Genomic DNA, 11,480 nt, shown 5'->3' with positions numbered 1-11,480 from the left:
GGTTAGAAGACGTGTGAGAACGGGCACCAGACGCCAGGGGGGAATTCTTTTAGCCTCAGGTTCTCAGTGAGGATGATTAAGTATTTCCAGAATCCTGGAGCATTGTAATCTCTGAACAAAATCTGGTAAGTGCTGCTTGGGCTGAAAATGAAAATTTTATCCCCCACCTCCTCACGCGAGAAAGAACTTGTACGGGTGGTTTCATCGCCTCCCAGATGCCTTTGAAGTTCTGGGGTGCAGGTTTGAGGCCACCTGGAGTTATGGGAAGGGTGGCTTCCCAGGTGCAGTGAGGCCGCAGGGAGCAGAGTGGTCGCCTCCCCAAGGGGGCTGCGCAGGAGCCAGCTGGTGGCCTTGCTGAGGCCCTGAAAGCCCTTCTCTTTCACCAGGGCGCCCAGAGTCTTCTGTGAAGGAACCCATCTTTCCCCTACAAGGTGTGATGTGTTTTTACCATGACTTCACAGTTAACGTCATTAGATCGATATCTGCATTTCTCTACCGCTAAGAACAGGCGCTAAAATTTGGTGCACAGGACCTGAACGTACAAAGAATGTCACTCTGACATGGCTGATTTTTACAATGCCTGTGACCAACGTTTTTCTTTAACCCTGCAGGGCTGTGTGTTTCTCCAGAGGGCCCAGCAGCCGCTTTACCCGTCTGCCCTGGGGTCTTCCCCGTCTTCTTCTGAACAGCTTGTTGGACAGGCGAATGCAAAACAGGCCAGATACTTTTCTTGTTGTGAAGAATAACCAACGATTTGACTTTAGGTATATGAACACTTAAAATAGTATTGCATCAGAAGCAAGAAATCAACCTGTAGAAATAGCCCGGTTTCCAGATACCAACATTAATTCTGGGTTCAGATTTTCAAGGAGCACTCTCTTCCCTCCCTCCCCCCACCAAATCTTTAATTTTACCTGTTCCCAGCTCTTTCCTTACTAGAAAATGGAATCTCAGATGCTCCTGGCAAACTCTGTTATTAGTACAGGATGGCTCTCTGTTATTAGATTGCATTTTATCATTTTCCTCAGCTCAACACATACCTGATATTGGAGGTCTCGCCCTGTGGGTTGAAATTGAAAGACGCTGCAAATGATGACGTGCTTTTATTATTTTTGGGGGGGTCTTGTTCGCCTGCACCCAGGTGAGAGACCCTATGGTGGGCATGCTGAAGGACAGGCTGACATTACCTTGGACCGACAGAGCCCAGGATCCTGGAATGACTGCTTTTGTTTACCTCAGACAAGGGCCTGTCCAGGTAGGAGATCAGTAGGCGTTTAGGACGGCTATCCTGGCCTTTTCACACAGTGGGTCTAGTTTACCATCACCTCCTAGGGAAAGAGATACAATTTTCCTTTGACCAGCTTTCTGTAGAATTTCATGTCATGTAAGACACACGCATGATTTCCACCAGAAGACAAGTCTCATAGTACATAGTCCGGTAAATTGTTAACTAGCCTTTAACAGAGCAATAAAAGCAAAAGCTTTTACTTCTGAGCAGAGTGTGGTATGGGCGATGCCAGCCTGTGAGGCCGGAAGCTCTCCAGGGCAATGAAATCCCTAGAATGTCACTGATAATGCCATGCACTGCGGGGATAGCAAACCTAGGTAGAATAATCAGATGGAACAAACCTGTTTTGAAGACAAATAATAATAAAACACACATTGTTAAAATGTGAAAATAAAAAGGAAACCCCCCCCCAAACCTATTACCCCTAAGTGCCTGTTACATCATTTGAAATCTGACGCTAAAACTTAATTTTTCCTTCTGTCCCTCTTTTGTGTCCAGTGTTCTGGGAAGGAGGATCAAACATTTTGTGTGGTTCAGGATGTGCTCACTCATGTAACACAGAGCACAGGGCTTTGAGTAAGAATTCAAGACTCAGAAACCAATTGGGTCAGGACGAATTTGAATCTGATCCTAACCCACTGGCCACTTCAACTAGAAATTGAGCACACTTCCGAGAAGGCAAAATGTTGCTTGGGAGCAGCGCTGAAGGACGTACCAAATTCCAGGTCTTTGATGTTGCAGGAAAAGACGACTTCTTCATTCACCACGAGTTCTACTACATTCCAGTCTTGTATCTTCTGTAGGGTGACTTTGTGTCCATCTTTGGCCAACACAGCTGGAAAAGATGGAAGGGGGTGTGGGTGGCCTGGGGACAGGGTCTAGATTAACCTGCGATGTGGATGTTCTCATGAATGCCAGCAGCAGGCTCACTCTCCAGTTGTCCATGGCTATAACTCCATTGCCCTGCTGAGTACCCACCCAATGCTGGCACAGCCAGAGACCTGAGCAATTCAGATTTAGGTTGCGATTTGCCCTAGACTCATAGGATGTGTGAAAAGAGGGGATGTCTCTAGGAAGAGTTTTTGAACTTTTCTTATAGAGATTATATTCAATGTTGGAGGAGATGGGAGGAATTAGGTAACTTCTTATTCTGTTGTTGGAAATATACATTGGTCACTTTTCTGGAGGTAATTTGGCCGTACAAGCCTCAAAATTTCAGAATTACAAAATGAACTCTGGCCAGGGAAATTGCACTTGTAAGAAAGTCTTCTCAGGAAAAAAGTCAGAAATACAGGCAGGCTTTTGTAATGAGCGGTTCCTTTCTGCAGTTTTATGATAGAAAATACTTTGTGTAACCTATTGTTTAATTGTAAGAAGGTGGTAGGTCCATAGGATGAGGGGTTTTTTTTGAACATTTCAAAAATGTTTATTAATTTTTTAATAGCAAGTAAAATATTTGTAATATGTACAATCAGGATACGTGTATTGCATATGTGAAAATACATCTTCACTACTAATTGATGTATATATAATAGGAAAAGAAAAGAAATACTCAGTGGTCATCTCTCTGGTAAGAATGTGAAACTTCTTTGTCTTTATTATTCCAGTATTTTCCAGATTTTCTAGAATAAGAAGAAACAAAATTCTTTTTTTTTTTTTTTTAAAGCTAATGAACTGAATTTTTGTTCACACCTTTGGAAGTTGCTTTGTGGTTATCACTTCCCTGCAGATAGCCATGGAAATGTCGTTAGATCTATTCTCTATTGTGGAAACACAAAAGTGTAGGAGTTTAGGAGAAATGATGTGCATGAACAGCATGGAATTCTGTTTTCTTTAACAGGTCTGCCCTACATCCTCCTGAAGTTTTCACCCTATAACATTGGTAGTAGAGTCAGTGTGCGATCTTCATGCATCAGTGAGAATTTTGGTTAAGTTGGGATGAGGAACCCAATGAAGGGCAAATTATTTTTTGAAAGTCTTAGCATTGCAATCAGTCTTATGTGCAGAAAAGCAGACAATTATGTCAGTTAATTGCACTTGATTACAGAGACAATTGCTGGTTCAAAATGTTGGCATGTCCACTTCTTCTTCTTTCAATCAGTTCAAGAACATCCAGCCCCAACTGTGAACATTTTAATTGCGTGATTTTAATTTCACTTCTGTCAAGGAACTTCAGAGAGTAACTCAGTGAGGATCTCCATTAACAAGATAGTGCTCCTTGGGCACCCAGCGGGAGCCCTAATTGACCCTGCGTCGGCTAACGCCTCTCTCTACGGAACACCCGCATCTTTTTTTCTAGCATATTTATGTTATTGTATCCTATTTAAGTGTCTTGTCTTAAACATCTTTGGAGGAAAGACACTCAGCTTGGACTAATGCCTTGTTGAAATGAAGCAGTCCATGCAGTTTGGCATGGCCAGTGGACATTCCAGGAAGCAGAAAGGCAGTCTATAGGCAGAGATTTCTGGGAATCGGGCACTCTCCCAGCAGCACCCCCTCAGGAGAGGGGATGTGTAGCCTGAGAGGGAAAAGTTGCAAGTGAGTGAGGGGGCAACTTGGCCTCCAGGACTTTGGCTTTGCTTGTCGGAAGATGTTCTTGGGAAATGTACTTTAATTTGATAGGAAGAACTCAGGAATAAAACAGTTTCTCTGTCCTACCCCATCTCTGGAGGCAAGGTGTTACCTCTATCCAACTAACACACAACAGCAACTCTCTAAGGCCTGGGGGTTCGGGAGAGAAGGAGGCACAGGCTGTGTCTGGAGTTGCTCACTGTGACACCATGTCAGTGGGGAGGGACTCTGCACACCCTGGGAAGGTGTGCACCCTTCAGCGGGCCACAAACCTTTCCTTTCCCCAGAGGGGAGAGCTCTGTCTGACTGAGTCTCACATAACATCTGGGATTGGGGTTTCTTTTATGAGAATGGCAGCACTCCTTCGTGGTAAGGTGTATCTAAGAAACAGGATGTGATGCCCCAAATAACCCACCCTGTGGAATTGGGGGTTATTGGAATTGGAGAGTCTACTTCATACTTGGGCAAATCAAGCCCTACAGAGAGACCTTCTTAAGAGAGCACACATACCACTTCTCACTTCACTTTCTACGTGGTTCGCAAAGCCTGGGAGGACATCTCCTCAGGGACCGTAATCCCCTCACCCAACGCCACCAGATGCCCAGTGTTAGTATAGCTTGTTAAATAAACAAACTCATTAATGGTGCTGGGAATCTCCAATGACTTTTTTGGATCCTGAGTGACCTAAGTCTGATTCTTATTAAAGCAGTGAGGCACCCCAGACTTCACGTCATGTATCCCCTCGCAGGGTGCCTGCCCCCTTCTCATCAGTCGGGGTGTGTTGAGCCCAGCTATGGGGTGGTCAGTGCGGGCTTAAGGGATCAAACTTGGAGAGGCACCGGAATTCCTGCAGCTCGTCCAAATGCCGCCTCTCCACATGGAGGACCCATTCCTTCCTACGAGCTGCTGTGGGGTTGTCTAGTCAAAGAAAGGTCAGATAAATATACTCCTTGCAACAAAGTCTTTCCAAAGGCGGCAGCCAAACTCCAGCATAAATCAAACAGAAGCTGTAGGGCCACCCGCAGAATGCCTGCCTCTTTGAAGTGGCACCTCATCCTTCAAGGGGGATCTGGGTAAACTGAAGGGACACGGAAAAGCCTCCCCTTTCTCAGTGCCGGAGAACTGGGCACCATCTGGGAGTAATTTACACTCTACTAGTTAGGAAGTCAAGGCAAACAGACAGACAGACATCTCCCCCTCCTCTACTCGGCACAGAGGCAATGCCGATGACCGTTAATGTGCGCAGCTAACGCATTGCTAGGGATGGGAGAATGGCACCCAGGGTGCTGTCGCTAAATAAGCGTGGTTCCAATTTTTATAGGTTGGTTTTAATTCCTTTTAGTTCCCTTTAGCAGCTCATTTGGCAGACCTAGGGCCAGTGGATAAGGAGCAATCCTGGCCAGGAGATCACTTAGGACTTTTTCTTAAACATTGCATAGTTTAGTTTCATTAATATGGAGGCCATAATAGAGACATTTTTGCTGAACTATTATAATTTGTGGGTAATAAAGAAAGAACAAACATTTTCAGATTCCTTAAGGTGCAGTAAGTTCAGGAAATATCAGGCATATTTCCAAAGCCAGCAGGACTTTGGGAAATGATAAAGAGCTATGATTTTTAAAGAAACATATAGAATTCAGATGTAGATTTTACAGAAGAGGACTTTGAATGCACCACTCTGCTTAGTGTGATGTTAGTATTGATTCTAAAGTGGTGGGAGGAGTGGGAGACAGAACAGAGTGGGTGGGTAGGGGGGAGACCAGATACTCCCTGCTTTGCTTTTGCTAATACCTCGGCATTCTTTGCCAGCCCTCAGTGAATGTTGGCTGCTGGTACTATATGAATTATCATTCAGGGATAAACAAACTAACTTTAAAAATCAACCACCTGCTGATGCCTTGCAATGCTTTTCTCCTTCAACCATAAAAATTCTACCCTTGATCTTCTCAAGATACTCCTTCCCCTCCCCTACTGCGAGAAGAGCTGCTTGTGCCCTCGGCTTGCTCATCTCTCCCTGCATCTTAACCTCCTGCAGATGGAGGCTTCAGCCCACCTTCTCCTGGCCCTGTGCTCTCAGAGATGGACTACCATCAGCACATTCAGCGGCTCACACAGTTTTCCTGCCCCTCTTAGTAAATTGACAGTCTGACTCATCTCCTTTCTTACTTCTTTAAAGCACTTTTGCTGGAAAAAAAAAATAAACTACCCTCAACTATTTTAAACTCGAAAATTTTATCAGATGAAAATTTTTTAATGTTTATTTTTGAGAGAGAGAGAGACACAGAGCACAAGTGGGGGAGGAGCAATGAGAGAGGAAGACACAGAATCCGAAGCAGGCTCCAGGCTCCACACTGTCAGCACAGAGCCTGATGCAGGGCTTGAACTTATGAACTGTGAGATCATGACCTGATCGGAAGATGGATGCTTCACTGACTGAGCCACCCAGGCGCCCCATAAAACTTTATCAGATTATAAATGTAATGCAGACCCACGATTTTTTAAAAACTTTATAATTATAGGGCAAAACATTTTAAATCACCCATTATTCTTCCTCCTCCCCCTCTCTTTGTTATTTTCTTTCCTTTTTTTTTTGTTTAAAGGTTTTATTTATTTTTGAGACAGAGAGGGACAGAGCATGAGTGGGGGAGGGGCAGAGAGACAGGGAGACACAGAATCTAAAGCAGGCTCCAGGCTCTGAGCTGTCAGCACTGAGCCCGATGTTGGGCTGCAACTCACGAACGTGAGATTATGACCGGAGCCAAAGTTGGAGACTAGCTGACTGAGCCACCCAGGAGCCCCTCTTTGTCATTTTCAATGGAAGGTGGATCACAGTGTATGAAGATTTCAGGAATATACCTTATTCATCAAGTCGTGGTGATCCAGATCTGTCAGTATATACATGAATCAGGTGCACTGCATTTCATGTGACAACTGTACTACAATGTATTCAAGCTGGTTCTTTCTCCGATTGTTTTCAATTATCCACTATCAGCAAGAACGTTGCAGGAAACATTCCTGGGTATGCCTCTGTGTACATGTGCGAGTTTACATATACATGAGACTGAGAAATGGAATAGCTTGATTCTACAGTCTACAGTTACATTTTAAGACATGGCCAAGTTGGCCTCTAAAGTTTCTGTACCATTTTGCCTTCCTCTCCCAGTCTCTGAGCACACTTTTTTTTCTACGTCCTTCATTAACCACGAATTCGCCTTTACTAGAAATCATTCATAGAGGGGTCTGGGTGGCTCAGTCAGTTGAGCATCGAACTTTGACTCAGGTCATGATCTCGCAGTTTGTGGGTTCGTGCCCTGTGTCAGACTCTGTGCTGACAGCTCAGAGTCTGGAGCCTGCTTCAGATTCTGTCTCCCTCTTTCTCTCTGACCCTCCCCTGCTCATGCTCTCTCTCTCTCAAAAATAAATAAAACATTAAAAAAGAAAGAAAGAAATGACTCCTATTTAACAGTTTGGTGCCCATTAGCCACTTTCTTCTTGATATCATCATCTCACTTGCCTCCTTTGTCTCTGGAGTCTTTCCTACCTCTGTGCCCCTCAGAGGAGCCACTGTCCCTCTGTCTTTCCTTGATTTCTATTTTTCCTTGATTTCTCCCCACGTCTTACCTCCTGTGGATCCAGTGTTCAGCTCCATTCAGGTTAATTTTATTTATTTAATGTTTAGGCCCTTAAGATATACCTGGCACAGTTCTGGACACTGGGACACAGCAGAGAACAGGACAGACCAGGATCCTAGTTCCCCTGAAGCATACATCCCAGGAGAAGAGATGGATAATGAGGCAAGTAGGTGAAGTGTTCGTTTCGCCTAGAAAAAGACGAATTTGTGATTAATGAGGGCATAGATAAACAGTGTGCTCAAACTTATGGGTCATGATCTCATGGCACATGACTTCAAGCCTCACATCAGGCTCTGTGCTGACAGCTCAGAGCCTGGAGCCTGCTTCGGATTCTGTGTCTCCTTCCCTCTGTCTCTCTCTTTCTCCCTCTTTCTCTCTGCCCCTCCGCTGCTCATGCTTGTCTCTCTTTGTCTCTCAAAAATAAGTAAAAACATAATTGTTTTTAAAAAAGGAAAGAAGGGAGATAGGAAAGAGAGAGGCAGAGGGAGGTGCTGACAGTTTTGATGGGGATGCTCAAGGAAAGCCTGTTGATAGAGGTGAGTTTTGAGAAACACCCAGAGACTGCGAGGGAGTGAAGAGTGAGGACTCTACAGAAATCTGGAGAAACAGCATTCCAGGTGGAGCAGCTGCCATGCCCCAAGGTCAAAGTGCACTAGGGTATTCAAGGGCAGTGAGGAGCTCTGCGTTGGCTGCAGCCCAGTGACTGAGGGCAGAGGGGACGGAGGAAATGAGGTCAGGGAGGACACCAGGAGCCTGTAGGCCACTGTAAGCCTTTGGCTTCTCTCTTAAGTGAGCTGGGAGCCACCAGGATGTTCTTGGAGGCACAGACCATGCTCTGACTCAAGTTTAAAGGCATCATCTGGCTTAGGTGCTAAGGACGGACTGCAGGGGACAGGGTGGTCACAGGGAGCTCAGTAGAGACATCAGGACCCTAATCCAGGCAGGAGATGATGGTGTCTGATGAGTGTGAAGCAAAGAGAGGACAGAAAGTTGTCTGTAAAGTTTTTGGCCTGAGTAACTGAAAGAACAGAGCTATGTGAACTGAGAGGGAGAGAACACAGAGGGGTTAGTTTGGGGTGGGTATTAGGATGCCAGTTTAGAATCTTCAGACGTTAGTCTGAGATGCCTACTAAACACCCCAGTGACAAGGAGAGGTTCTGATGGGAGAGAGAAATCTGGAAGCCATCAGCACATAGACATTATTCAAACTCATAACTACTTGTGACTCAAATCCGCCTTTGTTTTCCCCCTGAATTTCAGAATGTAATTTCTAACCTCTTAATATCTCTTAATAATTCATCTTCTCTCACTTTCCCTCCCCAGATCTCTTCCCTGAGAATTGGCTTCTTAAGGCACATCCTTAATCTCATGATTCTTTAGCTCAAGAAACTTCGCTGGCCCTCTGTTGCCAAGGGTAATACAGGTCTGACTCTCTTGTTGCATAGCACCCTACAGTGAGACCCATGCTTCCCAGCATGCCCCACTCGGCCCCCTCCTTCCCTTCCTAGTAACTTTGTGCCCAGATTTAATAAGAACAAATGCTTATTTACTATGCGCAGGTATGGTATTCATGACTCTGTGTGCATTTTCCCATTGGAATCTCACATCGGTGAGGCAGGGATCTGCTCCCACTTTACAAATAAGTAAACTGAGGCTTGCAAAAGTGAAATAACTTGATCTTGGTTTTGGCCACAGAGCTACTAAATAGTGGAGACCAATTCAAAATTAGATTGGTTGGACTTCAGAGTCCTTGCACTTGGTCTCTGCTCATGCCATTCTCTCTGCCAACAGTGCCAAGAACACAAGTAGGAGACAAGTGACCAGCGGTGACCAGGTGAGTCCATGGGATTTGTGTACAAACTGGATGGGAAGTATCCCCTACGTCAATACTTGTAATTTGTACATTATAACACAATGTTTATTTTGTGCGTTCTCCTTTAATATAATTCTTGGTAGGGAAATGACCTAGTTGAAACAGTCATGCTGATTATGCAGCAGCAAGAAACATAATTAAAAAGGGTCTGCAGGCAACAGCAAAATGGCAGAGTGGGTACTCCCACTCCCGTTCCTCCACAGAGACATTAAAAAAAACACAGAAATTGTCAGAACAAACTTTGTCAGAACTCTGGAAAACAGTCAAAGTTGGCAAAAGAGTGAATACAGGGTCAAGACCAAGGCAACTTTAAGATGCTAAGACAGCTTTGTGGCATCTTTACTTGCCCTTGCCCCACCTCTTCCCTCCCTTGCTGGCAGCCTTGAAGGTAATAGCCCTTGACTCCGGTGTGGGCCCTGGTCCCCGTGTCTAGAGGGAACAGAGAAAATCATGTTTTGCAGATTCCGTGTTTGTCTGTTCTGCCCTGTTCGGGGGCTACCTAGGGACTGGCACAAGGCCCTCGTCTGTTTCACCCAGGGTGGAACTCACACAGGGTGGAAAAGCCGTGGGCAGCGCACAGGCAAATGAAAAATGCATAGCTGTCTGGGCAAAAGATTGTTGAGACATACAATAAGTGTCATGAAGCCAGGGAGAGAAAGCTGGTGAGAAGTTTCCGATGGGAAATTAGAGCATTTGAAAGCACGGAAGACGGAAGGCCCAGGCCTGGGCTCTCTTCTCATTCTATGTGTTGTCCCCAAGTCCATGACTCAGACCATTCTATCTCTAGCTCAGACTTTTTCTCTGAGCTTCAGAACTGCAGAGCTGACTCAGTACCTCCATCTACATAGCTGAAAACACATGAAGTTTAATACAGTCAAAATGGAGCATGTTCCTCCAGGTTACAGTCCATCTGTGTTGTCTGTCGTCAGTTTCAGTGTAGAGCACCCCCATTCATCAGCCCTTTGATCAAGCCAGACGCCGACTGGATCTGGAGGACATCCTCCTGACCCTTGCCTCCCATCTCCTTCCTCTTACTTTAATCCACTGCCCCTCTATGGCTGTCCTGGCCCAAGATACCCTCATCTCTCTCCTGGACCACCTGGAGTCTCTTAACTTGTCTCTTTGCTTCCATTCTTGGCCCCCTCTGCTCTGTTCTCCTCAGACAGTCACAGCTTTATCCCCCTGCCTGAAACTTGCAAAGGGCCGTGCGGGATCTGCCCCGACTACCTCTCCAGCCTCATCCTTCCCACAGTTCAACAACTACCTCATTTGTTCATGTTTCCAGCCTTTGTAGTTTCTCTGTCTGGCATGCTCTTCTTTCTCTTTACCTAGTTTTTTCCTCCTTACTTTTTAAAGCTCAACTCGAGTATAATTTCAGCAAACAAACCTTTCCAGATCTTCCCCTCTCCCTCCAATTATAGCCAGTGGCAGGCCCCACTATGATTACATCCCTCTGTTGGAGGCTCAGCACAACTGTTAACTAGTAGTCAACAATGAGAAGGTCATTTTAAGGACATATATCTTTGTTTGCCAGTAAGTCCCTGGTACCTGAAAAGTGTCCAACACATATTAGCTCAGTAGAGGTTGTTGCATGATTGAATGCTGGAAGTGTAGACTCCCCACCGTTTTCCAGCCACACGACTTTGGAAAAGTCACTTAATATTCTTGATCTTCTGTTCAAGCAGGGTTACGTGAATCCCTCCTATCCAAATAATTTGTGTAAACTGCCTGGTGCTCAGTGGGCTCGCAGTGCATGTTTGTTTCCACTCCTATTTCAAAGCAGTGGAAACCAGAGGAAGATGCTAGATCATCCTGGGGAAGTAGAGGCTCAGGGAAGACTTTCCAGAGGTTATGGTACTTAGTCTGGGTCTGCAGAAGGAAGGAGGTATAGGCAGAGGGTACCGCCTGCACCGGTGCTCAGAGGCCGGGTGCACCTGGGCACACGCAGTTAGGTGTCCCTATGGCGCTCGGCTGCCCACCTTGCAGGCCCTCTAGGCGGAAGGTGCGGTACTCCACAGGCAGGCCCACTGCACTGTATGGCCCGTAGCGCACGATGACTAACGCGTTCTTCGGCATGGCAGCCAAGCCGCCAGGGTGGGCCAAAGCGCAACACACA

The 11,480-nt window shown here is 45.7% G+C and overlaps 1 protein-coding gene across 3 annotated transcripts; it reads right to left on the bottom strand.

The window, feature by feature from the left end:
• Positions 1 to 1,087: 1,087 nt before the first annotated feature.
• Positions 1,088 to 11,456, bottom strand: C2H10orf53 (chromosome 2 C10orf53 homolog). Of its 3 annotated transcripts, XM_029916003.1 has the most exons (4): positions 11,344 to 11,456; positions 7,554 to 7,679; positions 2,004 to 2,123; positions 1,088 to 1,328 (listed from the first exon to the last, which is right to left on the bottom strand). In XM_029916003.1, the coding sequence occupies exons 1-4, from the start codon at positions 11,438 to 11,440 to the stop codon at positions 1,264 to 1,266; spliced, it is 408 nt and encodes a 135-aa protein (XP_029771863.1). In that variant the 5' UTR covers positions 11,441 to 11,456; the 3' UTR covers positions 1,088 to 1,263. The 3 variants fall into 3 exon arrangements, 2 of the variants coding, with proteins under 2 accessions (XP_029771863.1, XP_029771870.1); XM_029916010.1 differs by lacking the exon at positions 7,554 to 7,679; XR_003900678.1 differs by lacking the exons at positions 1,088 to 1,328; positions 11,344 to 11,456 and adding an exon at positions 10,913 to 11,336 and having other exon boundaries at positions 2,037 to 2,123.
• Positions 11,457 to 11,480: the final 24 nt, after the last annotated feature.

The sequence above is a fragment of the Suricata suricatta genome, chromosome 2 (genome assembly GCF_006229205.1).
Source record: "Suricata suricatta isolate VVHF042 chromosome 2, meerkat_22Aug2017_6uvM2_HiC, whole genome shotgun sequence".
Taxonomy (NCBI): domain Eukaryota; kingdom Metazoa; phylum Chordata; class Mammalia; order Carnivora; family Herpestidae; genus Suricata; species Suricata suricatta.
The sequence above is the reverse complement of the archived record's forward strand: the minus strand, read 5'-3'. Positions and strand labels throughout refer to the sequence as shown.

Bases quoted from the DNA above. Each gene is read 5' to 3' on its own strand.
- C2H10orf53 (XM_029916003.1), bottom strand. From the start codon at position 11,440: ATGCCGAAGAACGCGTTAGTCATCGTGCGCTACGGGCCATACAGTGCA. The intron at 2,124-7,553 runs GTATATCTTAAG...CATCTTTTCCAG, and splicing joins AGTGTCCAGAACTGTGCCAG to CTGTGTTGGCCAAAGATGGA. The intron at 1,329-2,003 runs GTACGTCCTTCA...CTCTTTCCCTAG, and splicing joins CATCAAAGACCTGGAATTTG to GAGGTGATGGTAAACTAGAC.